General features: G+C 44.2%; 1 protein-coding gene across 2 annotated transcripts in view; it reads left to right on the top strand.

Moving 5' to 3' along the window:
• TDRD9 (tudor domain containing 9) overlaps positions 1-15,758 on the top strand; it is a 134,007-nt gene that overhangs the window by 41,989 nt on the left and 76,260 nt on the right. For both annotated transcript variants that reach the window (XM_057488085.1, XM_057488086.1), the window contains 4 exons: positions 3,084-3,148; positions 4,959-5,013; positions 5,153-5,237; positions 6,530-6,587. In XM_057488085.1, the coding sequence (XP_057344068.1) occupies positions 3,084-3,148; positions 4,959-5,013; positions 5,153-5,237; positions 6,530-6,587 (263 nt within the window). The remainder of the gene's footprint in view (positions 1-3,083; positions 3,149-4,958; positions 5,014-5,152; positions 5,238-6,529; positions 6,588-15,758) is intronic.

Raw genomic sequence — 15,758 nt, 5'->3', positions numbered from 1 at the left:
TTCCCTTGTTGGACTGACCCCTTTATCATTATGTAGTGTCCTTCTTTATCTCTTGTTACTTTCTTTGTTTTGAAGTCTATTTTGTCTGAAACAAGTACTGCAACACCTGCTTTTTTCTCCCTATTGTTTGCATGAAATATTTTTTCCCATCCCTTGACTTTTAGTCTGTGTATGTCGTTGGGTTTGAGGTGAGTCTCTTGTAAGCAGCATATAGATGCGTCTTGCTTTTTTATCCATTCTGTTAGTCTGTGTCTTTTGATTGGTGCATTCAGTCCATTTACATTCAGTGTGATTATTGAAAGATATGTACTTACCGCCATTGCAGGCTTTGGACTCATGGTTACCAGAGGTTTAAGTGTGGCCGCTTTACTATCTAACTGTCTACCTTAACTCTCTTATTAAGTTATTATAAACACAGTGTGGTGATTCTTTATTTCTCTCCCTTCTTATTCTTCCTTCTCCATTCTTTTTATGTTAGGTGTTTTATTCTGTACTTTTTTGTCTTTCCTTTGACTACTTTTGTGAATAGTTGATTTTACTTTTTGCCTTTAGTTGGTATTTGGTTGTTCTGCTTTCTTTGCTGTGATTTTGTTTTCTCTGGTGACATCTATTTAGCCTTAGGAGTGTTCCCATCTAGAGCAGTCCCTTTAAAATATCCTGTAGAGGTGGTTTGTGGGAGGCAAATGCCCTCAACTTATGTTTGTCTGGGAATTGTTTAATCCCTCATTCGTATTTAAATGATAATTGTGCTGGATACAGTATCCTTGGTTCAAGGCCCTTCTGTTTCATTGCATTAAGTATATCATGCCATTCTCTTCTGGCCTGTAAGGTTTCTGTTGAGAAGTCTGATGAGAGCCTGATGGCTTTTCCTTTGTAGGTGACCTTTTTTCTGTCTCTGGCTGCCTTTAATACTCTCTCCTTGACTTTGATCTTTGCCATTTCAATTATTATATGTCTTGGTGTTGTCCTCCTTGGGTCCCTTGTGTTGGGAGATCTGTGGGCTTCCATGGTCTGAGAGATTATTTCCTCCCTCAGCTTGGGGAGGTTCTCAGCAATTACTTCTTCAAAGACAACTTTCTACCCCTTTTTCTCTCTCTTCTTCTTCTGGTACCCCTATAATGTGAATATTGTTCCGTTTGGATTGGTCACACAGTTCTCTTAATATTCTTTGATTCCTGGAGATCCTTTTATCTCTCTCTGCATCAGCTTCTCTGCGTTCCTGTTCTCTGATTTCTATTCCATTAACAGTCTCTTGCACCTCATCCAGTGTGCTCTTAAGCCCTTCCAGAGATCGTTTCATTTCTGTAATCTCCCTCAGGACTTCATCCTTTAACTCTTGCATATTTCTCTGCAGGTCCATCAGCATGCTTATGACTTCTTTTGAATTCTTTTTCAGGAAGATTGGTTATATCTCTCTCACCAGGCCTCTATCTGGGGTTGTCTGAGTGATTTTTGACTGGACCAGATTCTTCTGCCTTTTCATGGCAATAGAAGTGGTCATAGACAGGTGGTGCGTGTGTGAGCTGGGAGAACAAAGTCCCTTCCTGCTTGCTGGTCACCTTGCCCTTTTCCACTGCCTGTGTCGGTTACCCACAGACAGGGGGCAGTCTCTGGGATAATGTTCTGAGCTGCTGTGGGTGGGGTGGCCCTCGGGATAGCCTAGAGCCCTGCAAGGAGTGGCAGTTGCATAGGGTGTGTTCTCCTGTGAGAACGGTGCCCCTTCATGCCCTCTGGGCCTTACTCTGGCTTCCTCTGTCTGTGCTGGGCAGCTACATGCCCGCGGCTGCCTCTGTGTCTGTCCTGGGCAGCTGTGCACTGGGAGGAGACTCTGGGTGGTTGCTGTGGGTGGGGCCACTCTCTGGCTGCTCCGCCGCTGTGGTGGGTCAGCCGGTCTGCTTGCAGCACCAGCCGGGGGGGAAATGAATGGCTGGCTGCTTATTGCAGTGAGGGGCTTCAGGGCTGGGTTACCTGGCAGGGGGGTGGGGCACCTGAAGTTCCTCAGGATTCCCAGCCTGCTGGGCTGAGTGTGCCAGGATGATTTTGTCCAGCTGTTAAACCCTCGTCCCTTTAAGAGTTTTAAAAAGCACCTGAAAGGAAGGAGCGACACACAGCAGCAATTCACCGGAGAGTTCTGCTTTATTAGGGAAAGGTGCTGGGTTATATAGGAAGGGGCATGGGGTGATTGAGGTGTCACTTTTACGGGGCTGTTGGCTATTGGCTAGGTGCTGGGATTAGGAGGGGGGCGAGGGGTGATTGGGCTTCAGGTGGCGCTGGCGGGAACCGAGGACCCGGAAGAGAAGCAGGAAGTTCGCCATCTTATGGGTGGGGGCCCTTCAGCACCCGCTCTTCTTTTGTCCCAGGGGAGCCGGCTGTGGGGACCTGCTCGCAGTTGCCACCTTGGATTTTACTTTTCATGCCTCTGATATCCAGCACACCATGCACTGTGTGTCTGTGCTCCTGGTGCAGGATACTAGGGCTGGGTATTTAGCAGTCCTGTGCTTCCACTCCCTTCCCACTCTGATTCTTTTCCTCCTGCTGGTGAGCTGGGGTGGGGGGAATGCTCAGGTCCTGCTGGGTCAGGGCTTTGTATCTTACCCTTTTTGTGAGATATTGACTTCTCCCAGATGTAGGTGTAGCTTGGCTGTTGTACTGTGTCTTCTGGTCTCTCTTTTAGGGATAGTTGTATTTGTTGTATTTTCAAAAATATATATGGTTTTGGTAGGAGATTTCCTCCACCCTACTCACGCCGCCATCTTGAGCCTCCCCCTTGATTCACCCTTTATTACTCTGCCTCTTTTCTCCCTACATCACTTTCTTTTAATGTCATTATGGGCTCGTGGATATTTTTCCTTTTAAATAGACTTGATTTTTTAGAGCAGCTTTAGGCTCACACCAAATAGAAAAGAAAGAACAGCGATGTCTGACGTGCCCCCCATACCCTCCCCTCCTAATGGCATCTGGCACCAGAATCGTGTGTTTGGTACAGCTGATGCATCGTTTTTAGCAATAGCCACGGCTTACCTTTGGGCCGTGTGCCCTAGAGGTCAGCCTCGATTAGCATTGTGCACCTCACATTTTAACAGGAAGAAGACCCTGCCGGGCGCCCAGCCTGTGTCCGAGCGGAGCAGTGTGTTGGCGTTTTTGCCAGGTGAGTGTCCTGAGTGTGAGGCCTGGAGTCAGCTCCCTGCACAAGGCTGTGTGTCTAGCCCACGTGAGGACATGCTGTTCGCTGCTCATTCCTTTCAGCCCTTTAGCAAATGTGGTTTTCAGTTTGACCGATTACAGCAACCTCCTATGGCTAAAAGTGATAAAGAGGACTTCCACTTTTTGAAGACAGTCTTTCCCTTCAGAATTTTCAACAAAATGATTGGCTTTGTGAATGATTCCATGTAGATGGTTACACAAGTGAGCTAAGAGCCCCTTCTACATTTAGAGCTGGTTTAATTATAGTTTTGTTACCATAATGCGATGAGAATCATCAGGGTAGTCCTTGAGTTCCTGAGTCAGCATTTGAGAAAATAGGCCCTCACAATCCTCGGAAAGATTAATTAATGTTAAACTATACTCTTTTGAAGTGATGTTTTTGGTATTTTTAGTTGAGCGGCATAGCCGAATGAAACCTCACGACAGTAACTTGGAGGTTTGTCGTTGGAAGGCGCTATGTCAGAAGCTGTGTGTGTGCGCTGACGCTGTGGAGGGCAGACAGCACAGGCGAGAGTCACTGGAATGCTGCATTCACCTGTCATACTGTGGTTTTGTTTTGCTTAGGTTGATAGGGATTAGTGTGCATCCAGGAAGCACCCATTAGCTGGTAGTAGGGCAGAGTTGCATTTGCCCGAGTAAATACTGTCAAAGACTACTATGTGCAGAGCATTGTGTTGAGGAAAAAAATGACCAAAGCAGAGCCACGGTGATAGGAGCTTAATGAGACCTCCCATGAGAGAGGTGCTTCTTAACTGACAAACACTGTTGGAATAAAATGTTTAGAAATGCTTTTCACAGTTCAGTTTATTGTCTTCTGTCATGTCATGTGTTTATGTGTATTCAAGTTTATGTATCTTTCATTGGTCTCCTGGGACTGGTTCTGTGTTAGTGTCCTGGGGCTGTTGTACCAAAGTACTAAAGACTGGGGGGCTTAAGCAACACAGATCTATTCTGTCTATTTTCTGGAAGCCAGGAGTTCAAAGCCAAGGTGTCAGCAGGGCCCCGCTCCCTCTGAGGCTCCAAGGGGAGGGTCCATCCTCACCTCTTCCCGCTTCCAGGGCTGCCCCCTACCTCTGCCCCCACTGCTGCAGGGCCTGCTCTCCAGGGGTCTCTTCCCTGCATCCCATCGGGACCCCGGTCCTGTGGGAATGAGCCCCCATTGCACTCCAGGGTGACCTCATTGCGACTAGTCGCACTAGCAGACGCATGCAGTACAAGCCGTCAGTTCTGAGGTCCTGACTGGGGTTAGGACTTAACATCTTTTGGGGGGATGCAGTTCAGTCCATAATGGGGTTGATAATTTCAGGGTGAGACAAAAGCACATGCAGGCTTTTCATACCAACAAATGTTTCCTAAGCCTAATGAAAAAATTTCACACATCTCTGTGACCAAGATCTTTAAAATATTTTTTGGTTGTAATATTTTGCATGCTCACCGTAGGAAATTTGGAAAATCAGCCAAAAAAAGAACTGTAAAATGGCTCACACAGCCACACTCATGGGCAATCACTGTGTGGGAAGGAAAACGCTGAGCACTGGAAGAATATGGTTTCTCTCATATTTCTGAGTTACCAGTGGTCAGTGTTGTTGTACGTTTTAACGTTAATTCTGATGTACTTGGGCAAAGAAGATAAAAAAAAGTCCAATAAAATGAATTGGTAGAGACTTCTTTGCAAGAGATGTCATCTTAATTTAAAGGTTGGTTTGTAGCAGTAAATATAAATCTTCATTTTTCCCACTCTTTTTCTTCTCTAGGTCTGGGTGAGATAAACCATATGCATGAACTTCTTACAAACATGGTTCACAAAAGGTGTGTTTAAAATGAATCCAAATCATTATGTTGCTTTTTACTGAAATAATCCTAATTACCTCAATGAATAGTTTATTTAGTAAGTTTTCATGTGTATCTGTGCTTCATGGGCATTTTATTTTGTTAATTTGTTTCTTAGGTTACAGGTCTATCCACTCCATTCAAGTGTGACTTTAGAAGAGCAGAATAATGTGTTTTTAAGCCCAGTTCCTGGGTATAGAAAGGTAGGAAAACTGGGAGACAAGTTCTAAGCACTTCAGGTGCATTTTCTTTAGACTGCTAATGAAAAATGCTAACATGTCAGCTTATTTGTACGATGTACTCTGTAGCTAGTAAGCAGGTACGTGCCTGAGAGCCAGATATGTTATTTAATGCCATATTTTATTTTGTACATTGCTTTGCTAAGGTTTTTAAATTCATCTTCAGGACATTGTTACCAGTAGATTTCAACACCTTTACTCCCTGGCATTTCTCGAACAATGAGGCTGTTCCTGGTGTCCCCAGCACTGCTCTGGCGACATTGATTAGAACTCACATTCGCAGTAGTTCAGGAAGATCTCTTTGATTTCAGGTTATGCTCGCATGGTGGGATCGTCCCACCACAACTGTTCTGGAGCTGCTTGAGGTGATCAGGGACCCCAAGCATGCGACCCTGTGCCTTTGATTTCATGTGCCATGTTCTGGGTCTCTAGGCGCAGCCTCCATCTTCCAGGGTGTCCCCAAGTCCCAGGCTTCAGCCCTTCTTCTGTGTTTTAGCTGGTGGCGCTTTTTGCCTCTGGGTAACTGCAGGCCCCTGAAGCTGCCTGCCATATCTGGGGTCAGAGACAGCTGCCCATGGCTCCTTTCTTGACCTGCTGTGTTGCTAGGTATCTGTACCAGGGCTTCCTGTGGGCCCCTGGATTTCAGCAGGGATGGGATGTAATTTTACCGTGAGGTGTAGGGGTGGACAGCCACATGTGGAACTGAACAGAGGACTTGTCCTCTGTCACCTGTGGTTGTGTGACTTTGAGCACATCACTTCTAAGACTTCTTTTTGTCATTTAAAAGTAAAGTCAATCATACTTTGCAAGTTGTTAGGAAAATTAACTATAATATACACCTGTACTTAAATCACAGCAGTATTGCTGTGCCTGACCCCAACCTGGTGTCCCATAATGATAAGATAGCACTGCAGGTGACAGCCCACGCTTACTGCCCAATTCGTGGGGTGGCTCTGAGTGCTTTACGTGCATTATCTGACGATCTTCACAACAACCCTGTTAGGGTAGGCATTACATCATTGCTGGGTTTCCAAGCCGGTGTGGCTCTTGAGCCCGGACTGCACCAAACCATTCCCCTGCCATGGCCCTTGATCAACTGTGACTGCATAAACTGGCGAATATCTCATTTCAAAACTTGAGTCCGGTATTTACATTAAGAAGCTTTTAAAGCATTTTTGAGTTGGCTTTTTAAAACTTTGCCTGGTGATTTCCAGTATATGTAAAAACATCAGGTTCTTTGTTTTGATGTCTGATAGATCATTCTGTCCACCAACATCACAGAGAGCTCCATCACCGTCCCAGACGTCAAGTACGGTAAGGCACCCCTCGCCTTCCCCCACGGCATGACCGTAGCCTGAGAGGCGTCCCCCGGAATTGTTCGTCCTCCTCCTCCATCTCTCCCCCCGTTTGGAAGAAAAGTGAGGTCGTGCAGGGTCTCCCGTTCCTGTGGGTCAGCACTTCACCCGTGTGCACACCACATCCCGCAGGCAGCCTTCGGGGCGAGGTTCCTGTCGGGAGGTGCTTGGGGGCGTTTCAAATGACCGTCTGGACAGTAGTAGGCTTGGGGCCACCCAGGTGCAGTTCCGTGATGGGGCAGGTGATGTGCGGGCTTGGGTATTGTAGGGTTACTGAGGGCAGCTTAGAAGCATACCACGTCCTCGTGGGAGCAAAGCCCTCGTATTTGGTGTTCTACACACAAGTCCTTCATTACTTTGTGGGATGGCTTTCTTAATGAATTTTCTAAGTTCATTAATTCATATTTGGAAGCCTCACATGTGCCAGACACTGTTCTCAGTGCAAGGAGCTCAGTGATGGGCACACACAAGGCCCTGCCCCCAGGGTGACTGCCTTCTGGTGGGAGAGAGGGACAGTTGGGTAGGAAATATGCATACTTGCAGGTGGAGGTGAGTGTTACGTAGGAAAAAAAAATCTGAAAAAGAGCTTTCAGTTATTGGGAAAAATGACCTTTTATTTTATTTATTTATTTTTTTTGTGAGGGCATCTCTCATATTTATTGATCAAATGGTTGTTAACAACAATAAAATTCCGTATAGGGGAGTCAATGCTCAATGCACAATCATTAATCCACCCCAAGCCTAATTTTCATCAGTCTCCAATCTTCTGAAGCATAACGAACAAGTTCTTACATGGAGAACAAATTCTTACATAGTGAATAAGTTACATGGTGAACAGTACAAGGTCAGTCATCACAGAAACTTTCGGTTTTGCTCATGCATTATGAACTATAAACAGTCAGTTCAAATATGAATACTCATTTGATTTTTATACTTGATTTATATGTGGATACCACATTTCTCTCTTTATTATTATTTTTTTAATAAAATGCTGAAGTGGTAGGTAGCTACAAGATAAAGGTAGAAAACATAGTTTAGTGTTGTAAGAGAGCACGTGTAGATGATCAGGTGTGTGCCTGTAGACTATGTGTTAATCCAAGCTACACAAGGGCAATAAAACATCCATGTATGCAGAAGATTTCTCTCAGAACGGGGGAGGGGGTGAGGTTCTAAGCCTCACCTCTGTTGATCCCCAATTTCTCACCTGATGGCCCCCCTGCGACTGTGCCTGTCTTAGGTTGTTCCTCCCTTGAGGAATCTTACCCGTCTCTGGCTAACCAGTCATCTTCCGGAGCCATACAGGGAAATGTAAAGTTGGTAAGTGAGAGAGAAGCCTTATTGTTTGAAAAGGTTAGCTTTTTACTTCTTTGCATATTTATGCCCTGTGGCTTCTATGCCCAGCATTTGTCTTGAGGTATCTTTACCACTTGAAAGAATTATGATACTCGGTAAATTTGATATGAGGCACGAATTCTATTTAAGGGTTGTAATTAGGAAGGAAGAAGAAAAGCTATAGAAGTAGCAGACGGAAGAAAACATGGGAAGATTGATTATTTCTTTGACATATCTTCTTGTAGAGTAACTTCAGCATGTATAGGTTTTAAACTACTAATTAAATTGTGCACATACATTAACATAATAGGAGTATAGTTACATAACCAAAGCATACCTGTAATTACCATCCATCTCCAGTGAAACCAAGAAAACCAGTTAGGCACCTTAGGCATTTGTGAAAACTTACCTATGATATGGTGGATATTGTCCAACTGAACTTGAACAGTCTGAGAGAAATCAGACAAATTAAAACAACCCATTCCTGGGGACTGTTCACATCCCATATGTTCTTTTAACAGTAAATAGTCTGTAGTTGTAAGATTTTGGAGCACTACAATTTGCACTTCTCCTAATTCTTGGTTGAGTTCCAACAGTATAGATCCAGTCAAATTTGTTGTTTTACTGTATGCACAGGCCAGCTTAGATATCTCCTTCTTCATTCCCATGGCAAGTCCAGGAGCTGGTGGGATGAGTGCATCTACAGCTGTAGCAGTGCGTGGATCTTTGTTGGGGTTTTTTGATGATCATCTTCTGTCATGAGTCTTCCAGAGTGCTGACGTTGGAAGTTCTATTTCATATCGTATCTTAGTTCATTTTCAGGGTAGCCAAATTAGGCTTTGATCCTCTGTATAAACACAAACAGATCCTTTGCCTACACTTTTATATGCCCTTTATACCCTTGTGTAGAACTCATTGGAGGTCTCCACACAGAAACTGCTTTTTTTTTTTTGGTATCATTAATCTACACTTACATGACGAATATTATGTTTACAAGGCTCTCCCCTATACCAGGTCCCCCCGATAAAACCCTTTACAGTCACTGTCCATCAGCATAGCAAAATATTGTAGAATCACTACTTGTCTTCTCTGTGTTGTACAGCCCTCCCATTTCTCCCACCCACCCCATGCATGCTAATCTTAATACCCCTCTTCTTCTTCCCCCCCTTATCCCTCCCTACCCACCCATCCTCCCCAGTCCCTTTCCCTTTGGTACCTGTTAGTCCATTCTTGAGTTCTGTGATTCTGCTGCTGTTTTGTTACTTCAGTTTTTCCTTTGTTCTTATACTCCACAGATGAGTGAAATCATTTGGTATTTCTCTTTCTCCACTTGGCTTGTTTCACTGATCATAATACCCTCCAGCTCCATCCATGTTGCTCCAAATGGTAGGATTTGCCCTTTTCTTATGGCTGAGTAGTATTCCATTGTGTATATGTACCACATCTTCTTTATCCATTCATCTATTGATGGACATTTAGGTTGCTTCCAATTCTTGGCTATTGTAAATAGTGCTGCGATAAACATAGGGGTGCATCTGTCTTTATCAAACTTGATTGCTGCGTTCTTAGGGTAAATTCCTAGGAGTGGAATTCCTGGGTCAAATGGTAAGTCTGTTTTGAGCATTTTGATGTACCTCCATACTGCTTTCCACAATGGTTGAACTAATTTACACTCCCACCAGCAGTGTAGGAGGGTTCCCCTTTCTCCACAGCCTCGCCAACATTTGCTGTTGTTTGTCTTTTGGATGGCAGCCATCCTTACTGGTGTGAGGTGATACCTCATTGTAGTTTTAATTTGCATTTCTCTGATAATTAGCGATGTGGAGCATCTTTTCATGTGTCTGTTGGCCATCTGTATTTCTTTTTTGGAGAACTGTCTGTTCAGTTTCTCTGCCCATTTTTTAATTGGGTTATTTGTTTTTTGTTTGTTGAGGCGTGAGAGCTCCTTATATATTCTGGACGTCAAGCCTTTATCGGATGTGTCATTTTCAAATATATTCTCCCATACTGTAGGGATCCTTTTTGTTCTATTGATGGTGTCTTTTGCTGTACAGAAGCTTTTCAGCTTAATATAGTCCCACTTGTTCATTTTTGCTGTTGTTTTCCTTGCCCGGGGAGATATGTTCAAGAAGAGGTCACTCATGTTTATGTCTAAGAGGTTTTTGCCTATGTTTTCTTCCAAGAGTTTAATGGTTTCATGACTTACATTCACGTCTTTGATCCATTTTGAGTTTACTTTTGTATATGGGGTTAGACAATGGTCCAGTTTCATTCTCCTACATGTAGCTGTCCAGTTTTGCCAACACCATCTGTTGAAGAGACTGTCATTTTGCCATTGTCTGTCCGTGGCTCTTTTATCAAATATTAATTGACTATATATGTGTGGGTTAATGTCTGGATTCTCTGGTCTGTTCCATTGATCTGTGGCTCTGTTCTTGTGCCAGTACCAAATTGTCTTGATTACTATGGCTTTATAGTAGAGCTTGAAGTTGGGAAGTGAGATCCCCCCTACTTTATTGTTCTTTCTCAGGATTGCTTTGGCTATTTGGGGTTTTTGGTGTTTCCATATGAATTTTGAATTATTTGTTCTAGTTCATTGAAGAATGTTGCTGGTAGTTTCATAGGGATTGCATCAAATCTGTATATTGCTTTGGGCAGGATGGTATTTTGACGATATTAATTCTTCCTAGCCACAAGCATGGGACGAGTTTCCATCTGTTAGTGTCCCCTTTAATTTCTCTTCAGAGTGACTTGTAGTTTTCAGAGTATAAGTCTTTCACTTCTTTGGTTAGGTTCATTCTAGGTATTTTATTTTTTTTGATGCAATTGTGAATGGAGTTGTTTTCCTGATTTCTCTTTCTGTTGGTTCATTGCTAGTGTATAGGAAAGTCACAGATTTCTGTGTGTTGATTTTGTATCCTGCAACTTTGCTGTATTCCGATATCAGTTCTAGTAGTTTTGGGGTGGAGTCTTTAGGGTTTTTTATGTACAGTATCATGTCATCTGCAAATAGTGACAGTTTAACTTCTTCTTTACCAATCTGGATTCCTTGTATTTTTTTGTTTTGTCTGATTGCCGTGGCTAGGACCTCCAGTACTATGTTAAATAACAGTGGAGAGAGTGGGCATCCCTGTCTAGTTCCCGATCTCAGAGGAAATGCTTTCAGCTTCTCGCTGTTCAATATAATGTTGGCTGTGGGTTTATCATAGATGGCCTTTATTATGTTGAGGTACTTGCCCTCTATTCCCATTTTGCTGAGAGTTTTTATCATGAATGGATGTTGAACTTTGTCAAATGCTTTTTCAGCATCTATGGAGATGATCATGTGGTTTTTGTCTTTCTTTTTGTTGATGTGGTGGATGATGTTGATGGACTTTCGAATGTTGTACCATCCTTGCATCCCTGGGATGAATCCCACTTGGTCATGGTGTATGATCCTTTTGATGTATTTTTGAATTCGGTTTGCTAATATTTTGTTGAGTATTTTTGCATCTACGTTCATCAGGGATATTGGTCTGTAGTTTTCTTTTTTGGTGGGGTCTTTGCCTGGTTTTGGTATTAGGGTGATGTTAGCTTCCTAGAATGAGTTTGGGAGTATCCCCTCCTCCTCTATTTTTTGGAAAACTTCAAGGAGAATGGGTATTATGTCTTCCCTGTATGTCTGATGAAATTCCGAGGTAAATCCATCTGGCCCGGGGGTTTTGTTCTTTGGTAGTTTTTTGATTTTTTGATTACCGCTTCAATTTCGTTGCTGGTAATTGGTCTGTTTAGATTTCTGTTTCTTTCTGGGTCAGTCTTGGAAGGTTGTATTTTTCTAGGAAGTTGTCCATTTCTCCTAGGTTTCCCAGCTTGTTAGCATATAGGTTTTCATAGTATTCTCTAATAATTCTTTGTATTTCTGTGGGGTCCGTCGTGATTTTTCCTTTCTCGTTTCTGATAGTGTTGATTTATTTTGACTCTCTTTTCCTCTTAATAAGTCTGGCTAGAAGCTTATCTATTTCCTTTATTTTCTCGAAGAACCAGCTCTTGGTTTCATTGATTTTTGCTATTGTTTTATTCTTCTCAATTTTATTTATTTCTTCTCTGATCTTTATTATGTCCCTCCTTCTGCTGACCTTAGGCCTCATTTGTTCTTCTTTTTCCAGTTTCGATAATTGTGATATTAGACTATTCATTTGGGTTTGTTCTTCCTTCTTTAGATATGTCTGGATTGCTATATACTTTCCTCTTAAGACTGCTTTTGCTGCCACAGAAGTTGGGGCTTAGTGTTGTTGTTGTCATTTGTTTCCATATATTGCTTGATCTCCATTTTGATTTGGTCATTGATCCATTGATTATTTAGGAGCGTGTTGTTAAGCCTCCATGTGTTTGTGAGCCTTTTTGCTTTCTTTGTACAGTTTATTTTTAGTTTTATGCCTTTGTGGTCTGAAAAGTTGGTTGGTAGGTTTTCAATCTTTTGGAATTTACTGAGGCTCTTTTTGTGGCCTAGTATGTGGTCTGTTCTGGAGAATGTTCCATGTGCACTTGAGAAGAATGTGTATCCTGTTGCTTTTGGATGTAGAGTTCTTTAGATGTCTATTAGGTCCATCTGCTCTACTGTGTTGTTCAGTGCTTCCGTGTCCTTATTTTCTGCCCGGTGGATCTATCCTTTGGGGTGAGAGGTGTGTTGAAGTCTCCTAGAGTGAATGCATTGCAGTCTATTTCCCCCTTTAGTTCTGTTAGTATTTGTTTCACATATGCTGGTGCTCCTGTGTTGGGTGCATATATATTTAGAATGGTTATATCCTTTTGTTTGACTGAGCCCTTTATCATTATGTAGTGTCCTTCTTAATCTCTTGTTACTTTCTTTGTTTTGAAGTCTATTTTGTCTGATATTAGTACTGCAACCCCTGCTTTCTTCTCTCTGTTGTTTGCCTGAAATATGTTTTTCCATCCCTTGACTTTTAGTCTGTGTATATCTTTGGGTTTGAGGTGGGTTTCTTGTAAGCAGCATATAGATGGGTCTTGCTGTTTTATCCATTCTGTTACTCTGTGTCTTTTGATTGGTGCATTCAGTCCATTAACATTTAGGGTGACTATTGAAAGATATGTACTTATTGCCATTGCAGGCTTTAAATTCGTGGTTACCAAAGGTTCAAGGTTAGCCTCTTTAGTATCTTACTGCCTAACTTAGCTCACTTATTGAGCTGTTATATGCACTGTCTGGAGATTCTTTTCTTTTCTCTCTTCTTATTCCTCCTCCTCCATTCTTCATATATTGGGTGTTTTGTGCTGTGCTCTTTCTAGGAGTGCTCCCATCTAGAGCAGTCCCTGTAAGATGTCCTGTAGAGGTGGTTTGTGGGAAGCAAATTCCCTCAGCTTTTGTTTGTCTGGGAATTGTTTAATCCCACCTTCATATTTGAATGATAGTCGTTCTGGATACAGTGTCCTTGGTTCAAGGCCCTTCTGTTTCATTGCATTAAATATATCATGCCATTCTCTTCTGGCCTGTAGGGTTTCTGTTGAGAAGTCTGATGTTAGCCTGATGGGTTTTCCATTATATGTGACCTTTTTCTCTCTAGGTGCCTTTAAAACTCTTTCCTTGTCCTTGATCTTTGCCATTTTTATTATTATGTGTCTTGGTGTTGTCCTCCTTGGATCCTTTCTGTTGGGGGTTCTGTGTATTTCCGTGGTCTGTTCGTTTATTTCCTCCCCCAGTTTGGGGAAGTTTTCAGCAATTATTTCTTCCAAGATACTTTCCATCCCTTTTCCTCTCTCTTCTTCTTCTGGGACCCCTATAATACGGATATTGTTCCTTTTGGATTGGTCACACAGTTCTCTTAACATTGTTTCATTCCTGGAGATCCTTTTGTCTCTCTCTATGTCAGCTTCTATGCGTTCCTGTTCTCTGGTTTCAATTCCATCAATGGCCTCTTGCATCCTGTCCATTCTGCTTATAAACCCTTCCAGAGTTTGTTTCATTTCTGCAATCTCCTTTCTGGCATCTGTGATCTCCCTCCGGACTTCATCCCATTTCTCTTGCGTATTTCTCTGCATCTCTGTCAGCATGTTTATGATTCTTATTTTGAATTCTTTGTCAGGAAGACTGGTTAGGTCTGTCTCCTTCTCTGGTGTTGTCTCTGTGATCTTTGTCTGCCTGTAGCTTTGCCTTTTCATGGTGATAGGAATAGTCTGCAGAGCTGGGACGAGTGACGGCTGGAAGGACTTCCTTTCTTGTTGGTTTGTGGCCCTCCTCTCCTGGGAGAACAGCGGCCTCTAGTGGCTTGTGCTGGGCAGCTGCGCGCAGACTGGGTTTCTGCTTCCTGCCCGGCTGCTATGGAGTTAATCTCCGCTGTTGCTGTGGGCGTGGCCTGGCTCGGGCAGCTACTCCAAAGTGGTGGAGTCGCGTTGGAGCAGGAGCTGCTGGGAGGCTATTTATCTCCGTAAGGGGCCTCCCTTCTCCCTGCAGCCCAGGGGTTAGGGTGCCCAGAGATCCCGGATTCCCTACCTCTGGATTAAGTGTCCCGCCCTGCCCCTTTAAGACTTCCAAAAAGCACCCGCCAAAACAAAACAACGACCACAAAAAAAAAAAATTTTTTTTTAAATTAAAAAAAATAAATAAATAAAAAATGGCCGCTCGTTTTTCTTTATTGTCCGGCGCCAGCCTCAGGCATCTGCTCACCGGTCTTGCTGCCCTGTTTCCCTAGTATTGGGGTCCCTTTCCCTTTAAGAGTTCCAAAAAGCGCTTGCAAAAACTGAACAGAAAAAAAAAAAAATGGCCGCTCACTTTTCTTATGTCCTCCGGCGCCAGGCCTCTGGTGCCCACTCACTGTTCTTGCTGCCCTGTTTCCCTAGCATCCAGGGCCCCCTCGGCACGCACTGTGTCTGTGCTCTGGCCCGGATGGCTGGGGCTGGGTGTTCGGCAGTCCTGGGCTCCGTCTCCCTCCCGCTCTGCCTGCTCTTCTCCCGCCGGGAGCTGGGGGGGAGGGGCGCTCGGCTCCCACCGGGCCGGGGCTTGTATCTTACCCCCTTCGCGAGGCACTGGGTTCTCTCAGGCCGGGATGTGGTCTGGATATTGTCCTGTGTCCTCTGGTCTTTATTCTAGGAAGAGTTGTCTTTGTTATATTTTCATATATATATGTGGTTTTGGGAGGAGATTTCCGCTGTTCTACTCACGCCACCATCTTGGCTCCACCAATAAAAATGACCTTTTAGATAGGGCGATGTGGGAACTCCCTTAGAGGAAGAGGCATTTGAACAAGACTTGAATGAGCCATGGAGAGACGTGGTTCAGGGAGTGGCAGGGACAGGGTGGCTGAGAGACACCAGGGAAGACAGCATCAGTGTCCCCGTGCCAGGACAGGCCCGGTCCTGGGGGGGTCAGCAAGCCAAACCGTCAGAGTCTGTGTTCTCGTGACACACTCAGGTGGGCTTTTGAAGGACAGACAGTACGTGAGGTGACACGTTGTACATGAGATGACGGTGTGTACGGGGAGTGCGGGGCAGGAGTAATGGGGAGGGCAGCGGAGATGGTAGATGGGGCGGCCCGGAGCAGGGGCTGCAAGAGTGACTCTGCAGAAGGAGCACCGGGTACGGGGTCCCTGAGCAAGAGCACGGGCCAGCAAGGAGGCCGGGAACGGAGCGGGCGAGCAGAGTGGAAGGCAGCCGAGGGGGCGTGATGGGGGCCACGGCAGCCTCCCCGGGGCCCCCAGGAGTCTCTGGGTTTTACTGCATGAGATGGAGGCCGTTAGAGAGTCAAGACTTAGGGATGACGTTCTGTGAAGCTCGTTGGGCAGAGGCACGTGGAATAGACCAAACA

Source organism: Manis pentadactyla, chromosome 11 (genome assembly GCF_030020395.1).
Source record: "Manis pentadactyla isolate mManPen7 chromosome 11, mManPen7.hap1, whole genome shotgun sequence".
Lineage (NCBI taxonomy): Eukaryota > Metazoa > Chordata > Mammalia > Pholidota > Manidae > Manis > Manis pentadactyla.
Note: the sequence above shows the minus strand (reverse complement) of the source record. Positions and strands in the feature narration are given on the sequence as shown.